This window comes from Sus scrofa, chromosome 13, assembly GCF_000003025.6.
Source record: "Sus scrofa isolate TJ Tabasco breed Duroc chromosome 13, Sscrofa11.1, whole genome shotgun sequence".
Lineage (NCBI taxonomy): Eukaryota > Metazoa > Chordata > Mammalia > Artiodactyla > Suidae > Sus > Sus scrofa.
Genome location: NC_010455.5, coordinates 50,602,387 through 50,615,503, shown reverse-complemented (window position 1 = coordinate 50,615,503; position 13,117 = coordinate 50,602,387). Strand labels below are relative to the sequence as shown.

General features: G+C 40.8%; 1 protein-coding gene across 10 annotated transcripts in view; it reads left to right on the top strand.

The window, feature by feature from the left end:
- Nucleotides 1–12,594, top strand: part of FRMD4B (FERM domain containing 4B) — a 377,327-nt gene extending 364,733 nt beyond the window's left edge. For 4 of the 10 annotated variants that reach the window (XM_021069208.1, XM_003132316.4, XM_021069206.1 and 1 more), the window contains 3 exons: nt 809–1,620; nt 5,876–6,008; nt 10,581–12,307. In XM_021069208.1, the coding sequence (XP_020924867.1) occupies nt 809–1,620; nt 5,876–6,008; nt 10,581–10,701 (1,066 nt within the window). In that variant the 3' untranslated portion in view covers nt 10,702–12,307. Of the gene's footprint in view, nt 1–808; nt 1,621–5,875; nt 6,009–9,307; nt 9,397–10,580 lie in introns of all 10 variants that reach the window. The other 6 variants (XM_013981882.2, XM_021069204.1, XM_021069203.1 and 3 more) reach the window with 3 other exon arrangements.

Sequence of the window (13,117 nt, the reverse complement as noted above, 5' to 3'; positions counted from 1 at the left end):
CATCCATATGCACTATATTATTTAGTCCCCACAACAAGCCTAATTGAAGATGTTAGATACTGTTTTGGTCCTCATTTTACAGAGGAGGAAGGAAGATTAATTAAATAGTTTACCCACATTCATATAGCTGGGAAATGATGGAGCTGTGACTCAACCCAGGTTTCCAATGTCAGATCAGCCTCTTCTCCCCCACAAAGGCTGCCTTCACTGTGGTCTAGCTACTGCTCTCCTGTTGGGATAAAAGACCCTCCGAAGATGCGTGGAGTTTTTCTTAGGCTTTGATGCAAGTTGTACATCATCAGTTTATCTTCCCTGTTTTCAAGAAAGGATACAGGTTACCTAATTGACAGAACGTGTTTCTCTTCTCATTTTGACTTTGTAAACCCAGTGGATTCTGTTGTGTGGTTGCTTTGGAAACCTTAAAAATCCTATTGCCGTTCAAGAGCTGTTAAATATTTGAAGTGATGTCCCTTTTTTCCTTATCTTGGTCCTCTCCTTTTTTTTTTTTTTTTTTTTTGTATTTTTAGGGCCACATCTGCAGCATATGGAGGTTCCCTTCCCAGGCTAGGGGTCCAATTGGAGCTATAGCTGCCAGCCTACACCACAGCCACAGCAACATGGGATCCAAGCCACCTGCCACCTGTCACCTACACCACAGCTCACGGCAATGCCAGATCCTTAACCCACTGAGAGAGCCCAGAGATCGAAGCCCCATCCTCGTGAATACTAGTCAGGTTCATTACCTCTGAGCCATGACAGGAACTCCTCTCCTTTTTTCTTTTACAAGTTTGCCTTTCTTCTCCTGCAGACCCGAATCGTCATCTCAGCACTGCCGCCAGCGGAGTGGGAGCCTGGAGTCCCAGTCTCACCTGCTCTCTGAGATGGACCACGATAAGCCATTTTTCTCCCTTTCCAAATCCCAAAGAAGCAGCAGCACAGAAATCCTGGATGACGGGTCTTCCTACACCAGCCAGTCAAGCACGGAGTATTACTGTGTGACACCAGTGGCCGGGCCCTATTACACTACCCAGACTCTGGACACTCGCTCCAGGGGCCGGAGAAGGTCCAAAAAACAGAACGTTTCGACTTCAAATTCAGGAAGCATGCCCAACCTAGCACAAAAGGATAGTTTGAGGAATGGTGTCTACTCCAAGAGTCAAGAGCAGACATCTTCCAGTTACTACATTGCCGGGTACACGCCGTACGCAGAGTGTGATCTCTATTACAGTGGTGGCTATGTCTATGAGAACGACATGGAGGGACAGTACAGTGTCAACCCTTCCTACCGGTCGTCAGCCCACTATGGGTACGACCGCCCCAGGGACTACAGCAGGTCCTTTCATGAAGATGAGGTCGACCGGGTACCCCACAACCCATACGCCACTCTCCGGCTGCCAAGAAAGGCTGCTGCAAAGTCAGAGCACATCACCAAAAACATCCACAAGGCCTTAGTTGCAGAGCACCTGCGTGGCTGGTACCAGCGGGCCTCTGGGCAGAAGGAGCAGAGCCACAGCACACAGACTAGCTTTGACTCTGACCGGGGCTCGCAGAGAAGCCTGGGCTTTGCCGGCCTACAGGTACCCTGTTCTCCAAGCAGCCGAGCATCTTCCTATTCTTCAGGTAAGAATACCCTGGAGGCTGAGTTCCCTGGTGACCTAAGAGTTTAAGATCAGGTGTTGTAGTGACTGCTGTGGCTTGGGTCACTGCTGTGGCAGGGGTTCCATCCCTGGCCTGGGAAGTCCCACATGCCTTGGGTGTGGCCCAAAAAGGAAGGGAAAAAAAATAGCACAGAGGCCTTTGTACTCAGATTTCATTAACATTGTGTCCCCAGCTACCCCAAACCACTCCCCTCAAGGACCATGAGACCAGGACCCAAGATCATAAGGGTGTAGCTATTGGGTGGAGCCACAGGTTAAAATCCAACAAACATTTACTGAGCACCTACTCTCTGTGCTGCCCTGTGTTAGAGGCTTTCCTGTATTTTATCTTTTCTAGGTCTTGTGTTGATGGCCACATCTCTTTAAAGTGTTCAGGCTTTGCAATTAATATGTACCCACTACTATATATAAGATAGATAATCAACAAGGACCTGCTGTATAGCACAGGAAAATTATATTTTATATATATATATCAGTATTTTGTAATATGCCATAAGGGAAAATAACTTGAAAAAGAATATGTGTTTATAATAGTTTATATAAAACTAATAAAAATTTTATATATATATATATATATAAAACTGAATTCCTGTGCCATACACCTCAAACTAACATAACATCATAAATGAACTATACTTCAATAAAAATTGGAAGTTCCCATTGTGGCTCATTGGTTAATGAGCCCAACTAGTATCCACAAGGATCTGGTGTTGCTGTGAGTTGTAGTGTAGGTTGCAGACACGGCTTGGATCCCCCGTTGCTGTGGCTGTGGCGTAGGCCGTCAGCTGTGGCTCTCATTTGACCCCTAGCCCGAGAATGTCCACATGCCATGGGTGCGGGTCCTAAAAAGCAAATAAATAAATAAATAAAAATAGTTTTCAGGGCATTGAGTTTTGATATATTAAAAGAATAGGATAAACACTTATGTAAGAAGAAAGCCTTTAGGATTATACATCCTTCCCTGTTCACCACGAGGAATTGGATCATCTAAAAGCAGTTTATTCCTGGAATTCCGGTTGTGGCTCAGCAGTAATGAACCCAACTAGTATCCATGAGGATGTGGGTTTGATCCCTGGCCTTGTTCAGTGGGTTACGGTTCTGTTATTGCCATGAGCTGTGGCGTAGGTCAAAGATGCAGCTTGGATCCCACGTTGCTTTGGCTGTGGTATAGGCCAGCAACTGTAGCTCCAATTTGACTACTAGCCTGGGACCTTCCATATGCCACCCGTGTGGCCCTAAAAAGACGTACATACATACATAAATGCCATTCATTCCGAGTGCTTAGGAATCTGTGTAAGTCTTCTAGTAAGTCTGACTGGAGCTGGCATTTACTAAGCACTGTTCTTGGCACTGTTCTAAATACTCCTCAGGCCTTGACTCAATCCAGTAATCATATATCCTCCACTTTCTGGTTAATTTAAGGGACTTTCAAAGGTAATTTTGATTAGAGAGATTCTCTTCATGCATTGACTTTGGTCCCTAAGTCTATTGCATACCCCGAGCTGTGCCAGTTACCTTAAGTAGGGATATGAGGGCTTAAGAGAAAAATCTTCCTCTGGTTTCACTTATTCAGCTAACAAGCGGGCACATCCAAGATGCTGAGGAGCCAGTTTCTGGCCTGGATAAGTTCACGGTCTAGTTAGCAGCCAGAGGGATGTATGAAAATGAAGCAGCACTAAAGCTTAAAGAAATGAATTCTCGAACTGCACAAAAAAGACCAAGGTCATGAGTCTTGCCCCCTCTTGCAAGTATGACGCCTTAGTGAGACATAGCACAGGGATTCCTGAATCATTTTGTGATCATCTGTGAAAACTGTACCTTTAAAAGTTTCCTAAGTTTGTTGACAAGAGGTGTTTCCATGGAGATTTCTGTTTGGGTTCCAGTTCTCTCCTCTTTGTGCAGGACTTTGGACTTCTGCTAGGGTTTCCCCATTTATTACCACATGTAACATATGAAAAGGCTCCTGTAATTATTTCATATTTGTGGCTGTGATCCAGAGATTGCCTTTCTTCCCCTTCAAAGTTCAGGGCGCTGCATGAGAAACTTTCCGAAACCAAAGAAGGAGGACTGAGATACCTGTGTATAGTCAGCAGGGCACAGGGCTGGGGTAATGCCTCTTTAAACAAGAAGCAGCTGTAACTCTGAAACTTCAACATTCCCGGCCATTGTCTCAGCACTGGGGCAAAGGTGAGAATGGAGATAATGCTTCCTGGACCCAGTGTGACAGCGTGAGCCTGGCTGATTCCAGCAGGATTGACCCCACAGGCCAAAAGGCATCACAGGGATGGAATCAGTGCTTCTAGAATTCCTTTTTGGGATTTTCCTCTTTCCTACTACATTTTATAGTTGATGTATTACAACAGGCATGCACCATTCTCATGGAGAGATAAGTTTCCAGTTATTTGCTGAATTAGTCAGGGGTTTTGCAATCCCTTCCAGCCACCTAAAGGCTCTCCTGGTGACTCAGTTTTAGGAGTAGTAGCAGCCACTTTTATTGGCAGCTTACCCTGTGCCACCCAGTTTGCTCAGCCCTTTATTTGCGCTCTCCCATTTAGTGTATGCGACAATTCTATGTAGGGAGTGCTGTTGTCATGTTTATTATTATTATCCTAATCTTGCAGCTGAGACACTTCTGCCTTACAGGGTTTAAATGACCCTGCCCAATCTCCAAAGCCGGTAAGTGGTGAAGTAGGAATTCTATTACAGTGTGACATCCTAACCACCACGCCTCACAACCCCTGACTTAGAGATATGAAACCTTCTTAGAAGCTCAAAGTGAGGATCTTACATCGTTAAGTCAAACCTTTGTGGGCATCCAGGACCACAGATGAGTTTTGAAATGTGTTTGTTGCATGCTGGTTCCACATGCTTTGTGGGGGTGAGAAGAGAGAAGGTTGACTGCCAGGAACAGGAAATAGAGGAGATCAGGAAGGACCCAGGAGCAATGGTGGTATTTTGAGTCCTAGGTGACCGGCATGACATCATGCATCCTAGGCACAGAGCAGAACTGGTTATATTTATTTACTTACTTTGGCCATGCCTGTGGCATGTGGAAGTTCCCTGGCCAGGGGTTGAACTAGTGCCACAGCAGCAACCTGAGCCACAGCAGTGATAATACTGGATCCTTAACTACTAGGCTACCAGGGAACTCATGGACGGTTTAAGAGAGAGGACAGCAAACGCCCAGCGATGAGGCATTCACTGGGTTTTGCTCCCAAATTATGCCTTTGCCTTGTTCGGATTAGTGCCCTCAGAAGAGCTAAGTCTCTTCTTCCTGAAATCTTTCCTGTCCTAGTTACCCTCCCCCACTCCCACTCCCCCCACGCACACTTTTTTTTTTTTTTTCCCCCAAAAAATGACTTGATCCTGCTAGTGGCCAATATTGCCTTTGGCTGAGGAATGGACAGGTCTCAACAAATCGACGTATAGAATGCTTTTCCTCCAAAGGGCTCCAGGAAACTCAAACTTGTCACCTTATCTTTATGATGGAAGCCTGTGAAGCTATCCAGCCACCATAGCCTGACTGGGAAGATTCTTTCCATATATGAGACTTCTTTTCTGGCTTGTCTTCTGGGTTTGGGGTTTTTTCGGGTTTTTTGCTTTTTAGGGCCGCACTTGTGGCACATGGTGGTTCCTAGGCTAGGGGGTCAAATCAGAGCTACAGCTTCAGGCCTACACCACAGCCATAGCAATGCCAGATCTGAGCCAAGTCTTCGACCTACCCCACAGCTAATGGCAGTGCTGGATCCTTAACCCACTGAGCAAGGCCAGGAATCAAACCTGCATCCTCATGGATACTAGTCGGGTTTGTTAACTGTTGAGCCACGAAGGGAACTCCTTGGGTTTTTTTTTTTTTAATAGCATGTCTTTCAATTAACTTTATTCATATCTACAGTAATCATAGTTATCATTTATTTCCAGGCACAGTGCTAAATATTTTCACAAGTTAATTTGTTTAATCCTGATATTATCCCTACACAAAATATATTTATACTCTTAGCTCCACATTACAGATGATAAAACTGAGGCTTAAAGAGGTTAAGTTATTTGCCCAAGGTCACATGGCCAGTAAGTGACCACATTAGAATAGGAGCTCTATTGGTTCTAAACATTGGCTCTTAAGCACAACTCTGCACACAGCTGATTATATTGTACATCTAAATGGCCTAAATAGTTCACTTTGAATGGTCCCACTAATTTTATCTTTTCATTTTTAGTGTCTTCTACAAATGCTTCTGGAAACTGGAGGACCCAGATAACCGTAGGGCTATCTGAATATGAGACCCCAGCACATCCTTCGTACACCAGCTGCTATGGCAACATCTATAATCCTTTGTCCTCTCCAGGCAGGTGAGAAAGCAATGCTCAAAAATGCTATTACTCTGTTCCTGGTCAGAATTCAGGAATCTAAGTTGATTTTATGAACACTAAGTGATCTAGCTCAAGGTTTGTCAAAGGCCAACCTTTGTCTGAGGGCCAAAACCAGCTGCCACCTATGTTTATAAATAAGGTTTTATTGGAAAACACCCATGCTCATTCATTTACATGTTATCCATGGCTGTTTTTGTGCTATGGAGGCAGAGCAGAGTGGTTGCAAGAGAGATCATATGGCTGAAGCCAAAAATATCTGGCCCTTTAAGAAAAAGCTTATTAAGGAATTTGCCGGTGGCCCAGCAGCTTAAGGATCCAGCATTGTCACTGCTGTTGCTCCAGTAGCTGCTATGGCGCGGGTTTGATCCCTGGCCTGGGAACCTTCACATGCCATGGCCACAGCCAAACAAAAAAGAAAGAAAGAAAAGAAATAGCTTATTGATGCTTAATCTAGCTCATTTAAATTTTACCCTGTTTTTGTTTTTTTGTCTTTTTGCCTTTTCTAGGGCCGCTTCCCAAGGCATGTGGAGGTTCCCAGGCTAGAAGTCTAATCGGAGCTGTAGCCACCAGCCTACACCACAGCCACAACAATGCAGGATCTGAGCTGCATCTGCAACCTACACCACAGCTCACGCAATGCAGGGTCCTTAACCCACTGAGCAAGGCCAGGGATCGAACCTGCAACCTCATGGTTCCTAGTCAGATTCGTTAACCACTGTGCCACGATGGGAACTCCAATTTTACCCTGTTCTTAGAGTTCTGTACATTACATTCTGTGTTTGAAGGGTTCTTATAAATTGTTCTACTTGAAGCTATATTATTGGTATTTTCATTAAGATTCTTCTGGCCTTGCGGGAAAAACAGCTACATCGGAAAAGGCTGTTCATACCAAGATGCCTCATAGACAGTTGTTGAGCTTGATTTCAAACATTTGCTGCCTTTTTTTATCTGACCACTGTGTTCATTAAGAAGCAACAGACATAGCCAGCTGTCCTGTGCATTTGTAATAGCAGTTCTTTGTAAACATTTAGAGGAAACAGACAAGACCAACTTGTTAAAATGTGGTTTTTAAAAAGATTACCAACTCTCGATTATGTGCTTTTCAGTTCTTTGCAAACAATGGAAGAATTAAGTTTGAAGAGGTCATTTTTCTTTATTAATTTCTCACAGAATATAATCCACACTCCCTGGTGCCAAGAAGTAGAGCATTTTCTGTTGTTTTTTATTTGTTTTCTTCTTTTCATGAAAATTGAATTTTGCTTTCTTTAAGTCAGATTGCCTCAGGCATAGGAGACTTAACACAGACTGAAACTTTTAAAGGTGCCTTTACTAATGATTTTGAGTGGTTGGTTTCTTATGAAGACACTTAAGTATTATAAGCAAATGGAAGATATTCGGCCCCCAGAGTTTTGTTTTTCTTTTCCATATTCAGCACAAGTTTTTCTTGGCTTGAAATATTAGGCCAATTGTCTCAACTCAACAAAGGGTGTGCTCAAAATAGAATTTTAATGAAAATATACACCAGAGGATGTCCAATAGCTTGGGCTTCTGTAAATAATGCTTGGAAATGAGTTAGGAGCAGCAAATAAAATGACTCTGGCCCCAAATTTGAGCTGGACTTTTTCACTTCAGTTCTAATCATTTTGCATAATACATTTGCAAATAGTTTTCCTGTTGGTATACTTTTACTGTCCTTTTCGTTGCCTAAATTAGAAATGATATAAAACAAACCATGCAGTGCCCAAGACAGTTCTGATATCCTTAACACCAGTCTCCTCAGACTCAGGAAGTGTTAAACATTTTTAGAGAAAAATCTAGTTTACAAAGTCTGCCCATCTATTTCAGCCAGCCCAAGACAGCAGAGTCCAGTGTCAGAAGGGGCACGATGTACAGGAAATTAGAAACTATTTAAAGATCCCTATTGTGTGTGTGTGGGTGTGCACATAACATGAGCTCATTTTAGAAAATTAGGAAAATAATAAAGGAATAAATAAGCAGGAAATAATTTACCCATAAATCCACCATGTAGAGATAGTAGCTAGTAACATTTTGGCACATTTTTCCCATTTTTCTCTATCCATTTTTAACATGATCGTAATGATATTGTATATACAACTCTACATCTTTCATTGTACATGGAATTGCACATCCCAGTTTTTTGCTTAATATCCTAGCATCAACATGTCCCCTCCCTTTTTTTTTTTACAAAATTTTAAACCTTATTTTATATGATCAGTGTGATATTCCACTCAATAAATATGCCATACTTTATTAAACAGTTCCCTATAGTTTGATTTTAAATGGTTTTAAATTTTTCTTTCTTTTTTTATTGTGAGTAATGCTGTTTTTAACATCTTTGTGCAAAATATTTGTCTGAATTCTATATTATTTCCCTAGGATATATTTGAATATGTAGAATTAATGGATTAAATTGAAAAGCATATTTTTGAAACTCCTGCTTACTAGAAATATTTGCCAGTTTATCTTCCTAGCTCTGGGAATTGTGAGAATGTTTATTTCTACCCAATTATCTATTTAGGATTTTTTTTTTCCTTTCTTTTTTTTTTTTTTTTGGCCACCCCATGGCATATGGAGCTCCAGGGCTAGAGATCAGATCTGAGCTGCAGTTGCAACCTAAGCCATGGTTGTGGCAATGTGGGATCCTTAACCCACTGTGCTGGGTCAGGGATTGAACCTGCCCCCCAGGGCTCCCAAGACACCACCCATGCTGTTGTGCCACAGCAGGAACTCCAAGACTTTTTTTTTATTATTATGATACAGTCTGATCAATTTAACTTGACCTAGTAACAAGCAATCATCCGTAAAGCTTTAGAAATTTTCTCTAAAACTACATGTTATTTTTTATGAAAATGAAAATTTTAAAATAAGAGAAAAATTGGGTTTTAATATAAAGATAAAAACTTTAGATCTATCCTTAAAGATTTGAAATACTTAGCCATAGATCCATGTTTTTTTTTAATGAAATGCATATTATTTTAAGATTCTTTCCCCAGAGTTTCCAGGTCTTAATATTATATAGAAAGCTACAAATTTATACCAAGAAAAAAATTTTTTCCTAGTATGATGTAGTGTAACAGTCAGCAGCATAAACTTTCCAAAATTAGAAATAGTGAAGTCTCTTATGCTACCTAGTATGTAATAATGGTCAGATTCTGGGCTCTGCTGCTGCAAACTGTATTTTCACATAACATTTTTTTCTTTCACTTCCTATTTTCCATTTCCAATCCTTTTCCTTATCTAACTCTACCTATTACTAGGCAAAGCCAAAGTCTTCTGTCCGGGAGAATGGTTGTATCTCCAGAAATGAGATCAGTTTTAAATTCTCTTTTAAGTGTAGCCAGCTGTAGTAAGTACAGTCCCGTGTGTTGCTTCTTCCATAGCAGGTATTTTGCTTGCTCCGACTGATGTGTGAAGTGTTGGAAAGCTGCCTTTGTTTTTATACTAGGAAAAAAACACTAAATACCTGGCTTTGCATAGTGTTTAATTTCCCAAGCTTTCTTTCCAGGACTTTATATTCACCTTTACTAAAAGACATTGGAATTTAAAATAAAAAGAACCTACTAACTATCTTAACGTATTCTAACCTACTGTTACAGGAATGAGGTTTTGCATATTGGATTAGTCTGTACAGTATGATGCTTTCTGAATGGACCTGAGATTTTTGTGTGATGCTGTTTCCGGTTTACACTTGACCCATACAGCCTAGGGATGTGAAATATGTCCCAAGATACCCTTGCCTGACTCCAAATATATTCCTTTGTTTCTGAGGAAAACATCTAGTGTATTTCCCTTAACTTGAAGAATATTTAAAGGATAGCTATGAAAAATACTTCAAAAGTCCAAAATATGACTCTCACACAAACAGAAAATGAACACGTGTCAAAGATTCATTTAACTCATTAATGAGAATACTAACAAAATGGTAACGCTGGTGCCCAGAGAATTCAAGAGACTGGATTTGGGATAGACCCTGATGTAAAATAATATTTAAAAAGAATGTATATATATTTATATCTGAGTCACTTTTCTGTACAGCAGAATTTGGCACAACGTTATAAATCAACTATATGTTAATGAAAAACAGAGAAAAAGAGAGACTGGATTCCATACACTGAAAGGGAGAGTCTTAAGATGAGATTACTCAATTCGATACAAAACCAGCTAAGGTCCAACCGGGCAATAAAACTATGACCATAATCTTTTTATTAGGCAGAAGTTATTTGTATTTCTTCCAGACAAAGCCTCCATATTAACATATAACTTGACAACAATCTGAGTCCTCATCCACAGTAAACCTAAGTTAGACAAACGTCTACTTACTCAGGAGAAGTCAGTACTCTTCACATGGGGCTGTTTGACAGTGTTCCAGTGTGACGTCGTAAAACCACACAACCATCCCCTGCCTTATTCCCGAGTTTTGGAGAATGTTCTTAACAGTGCTTTCTACTAACCTCTTTGAGTGTAGTCATCTTTGTACTCTGAGAACAAAACATGACCCCAAACCGTAACATTTCTGGTTTCCTTTAATAGACAGTACACAGAGACCAGTCAACTGGACGGTACAGATGGAAGCCGGCTGGAGGACAGCCTGGAGAGTAGTGAGCAGAGGCTCTTTTGGCACGAAGACTCAAAGCCTGGAACATTAGTCTGAACGGCAGTTGTGCCTCTGGACCACACACAGCACTGCGTCCTCACACTAGCGTGCCTTGCAGAACGTGTTCGTCTTCCCAGAGGGCTGCTGGCTTTGGAAACCTAGAGGCATCCACGCCGGAAGAGAGGACTCACATGGCCCCGGAAGTGAATCACACACTAAGCCGCACAAAACCCCTGCACGACCACCCGCCTTTCCAAGTGCAGGCGCTAACCTCACAGAGCAAGGCCGGACCGCACGTGAGCCCCGGCCAAGAAGGACTCAGCCCTTATCGATAGCAGGCACTTTTTAAGGGAATAAAAGTTGTGGAAGACAGACCTCAAAACGCTGATAAGTGCGTTCAGGGACTCCATAAGGAAGGAAAGAAGGACGGGAGATTTCAGAGCACAATTCAGAATGATGACAGAAGGGAAACCAGAAGCTCCTTATAGTCACTGACGTTTGAATTGGTAAGCAGGAGAAGAATTGCATACTGTGTCTACCTGGACATGAGCAGTTTAGACAGTATTTGAAAATTACTTGAAAAGCTGGATTTTCATGAAGTTCTGGATGAGTGTAAATGTTTCTAGTCAATGATCAAGACTGATGGTTTTCATAAGCACCATAAAATGGGTTCTGGAAAGACTTATTGCTGTAGCATCCTGTAATATAACATTCTGGTAGCAGATTGGGGAAAATGAAGCAGCCCATTGAATAACTGACAAACTCTGCTTGGAGAATTTTCTGAGGTACAATATCACTGAGTTCCTTTCTTTCTTTCTACGCCAATGGCATTATTATTCAGGCTGGTAACTCTCCAACTCGGCTGTCATTGAAGTGGTAAACTTGACATGGAGAGTTTTTATAATCAAGAGTTCGAAAAAGTATTTTAGGGTGATACAGAAAGAACCCAACACAGCATAAAGAAAAAAGAAACACACAGACGAAAACCACATCATTTAGATGAATTGCGTGCCTTAAAATTGTGGACATTAGAAAATGAAGCATATTGTCTGGATTCCACAGGTAGTTCTAAGTCACCAAGTGACAAAAACAAAATTAGTTATAAAAAACAAAAGCAAAAAAACCTCCAAGCTGCAGTAGATTTAATTATGAGGCTAAAACTACCTCATACTTTTTCTTGGGAGAACTAATTCGCTGTGGTTTATTATAGGGTGTTTTGGTTTTGTTTTTGTTTTTGTTTTAAGCAACTATTTCCATATTCCAGATACATCTTTTTTGTCACCTTTACTCTGCTTCAGAATTCCATAAAAGGTGCTCCTTCCATCTCTTTTATACAGGTTTCTTGTTCATATTGTGAATAGAGAAGTTTCTGAACAACTTTTTGGGAACATTTTCTACATATATTCCAAAGCATGTAATATATACATAAAGATGATTTGTTAAACTGGTCCTTAGTCATTTGTATTATTAAAAATGAAGTTTGGGGAAAAAATTGGAAAACCGAAAGACATGCAAAAAATAACTTATTTCTTTTTGCATATTTGTATAGCCTTCTAGAAACAGAAATACCTTTTGCATATTCTTTTACTGTTCTGACTTTTTAAGACCTATTATTATTATTTTTTTTACATAGGTCAATAAATTAAAGGTGTGCTACTGAAAATGTTTATGTATCCTTCCATTTATGTTCAGGGTTCACATAAAGCAGTTAAAAGTGCTCTACTTCAAGTAATCAGGCTGGAAAAGACTAAAATTTTAGTTATAGTATTACCATATTTTATTGATTCCAAGATGCCCATTTTTTTTTCATTTTGCACATTTATATCTCCAAAATCAGCATGCGTCTTTTGATTCCTGGCATGTTCTATTTGAGTTGGAAGTTTTTGTTTTTTTTTTCTTTCTTGGTGATACATAAAATATTGCTGTGCCTTAGAATAAAGTTATTTATCTTAGAATTGATGAAATACGGTAGTTAATTGCCTCATGGAGGGTGACATGAATTTTTAGGCTTCCCAGTTTTATGAATGTTGTTTATTTGTAACAAGTCATTCATTCTAGTTTTGAAGACTGGCAAATAGGTCTTTTAAATTCAAGAATATATTTCATCTGACATCTTTTTATCCCTTACAATGGGGAGAGGGGAGGGGGAAGTGAAATATGAGGAGGTTATTATTTCTGTGCAAGTACCTTTCATGGAAATAATCTTCTGCTAGTCAAGAACTGGTATGCTCAGAATTGCAAGTGTACCTTGAAAAAACAAATAAAACTTGGCTCCCAAATGGGAAGAGAAGGTATGGAAATCGAAGCAGAGGAGTTCCCATTGTGGCTCAGAGGGTTAAGAACCTGACATAGTGTCCATGAGGATGCAGGTTTGATCCCTGGCCTAACTCAGTGGTTTAAGGATCCAGCATTGCTACAAGTTGTGGCATAGGCTGCAGATGCAGCTCGGATTTGGTGTTGACATGGCTCTGGC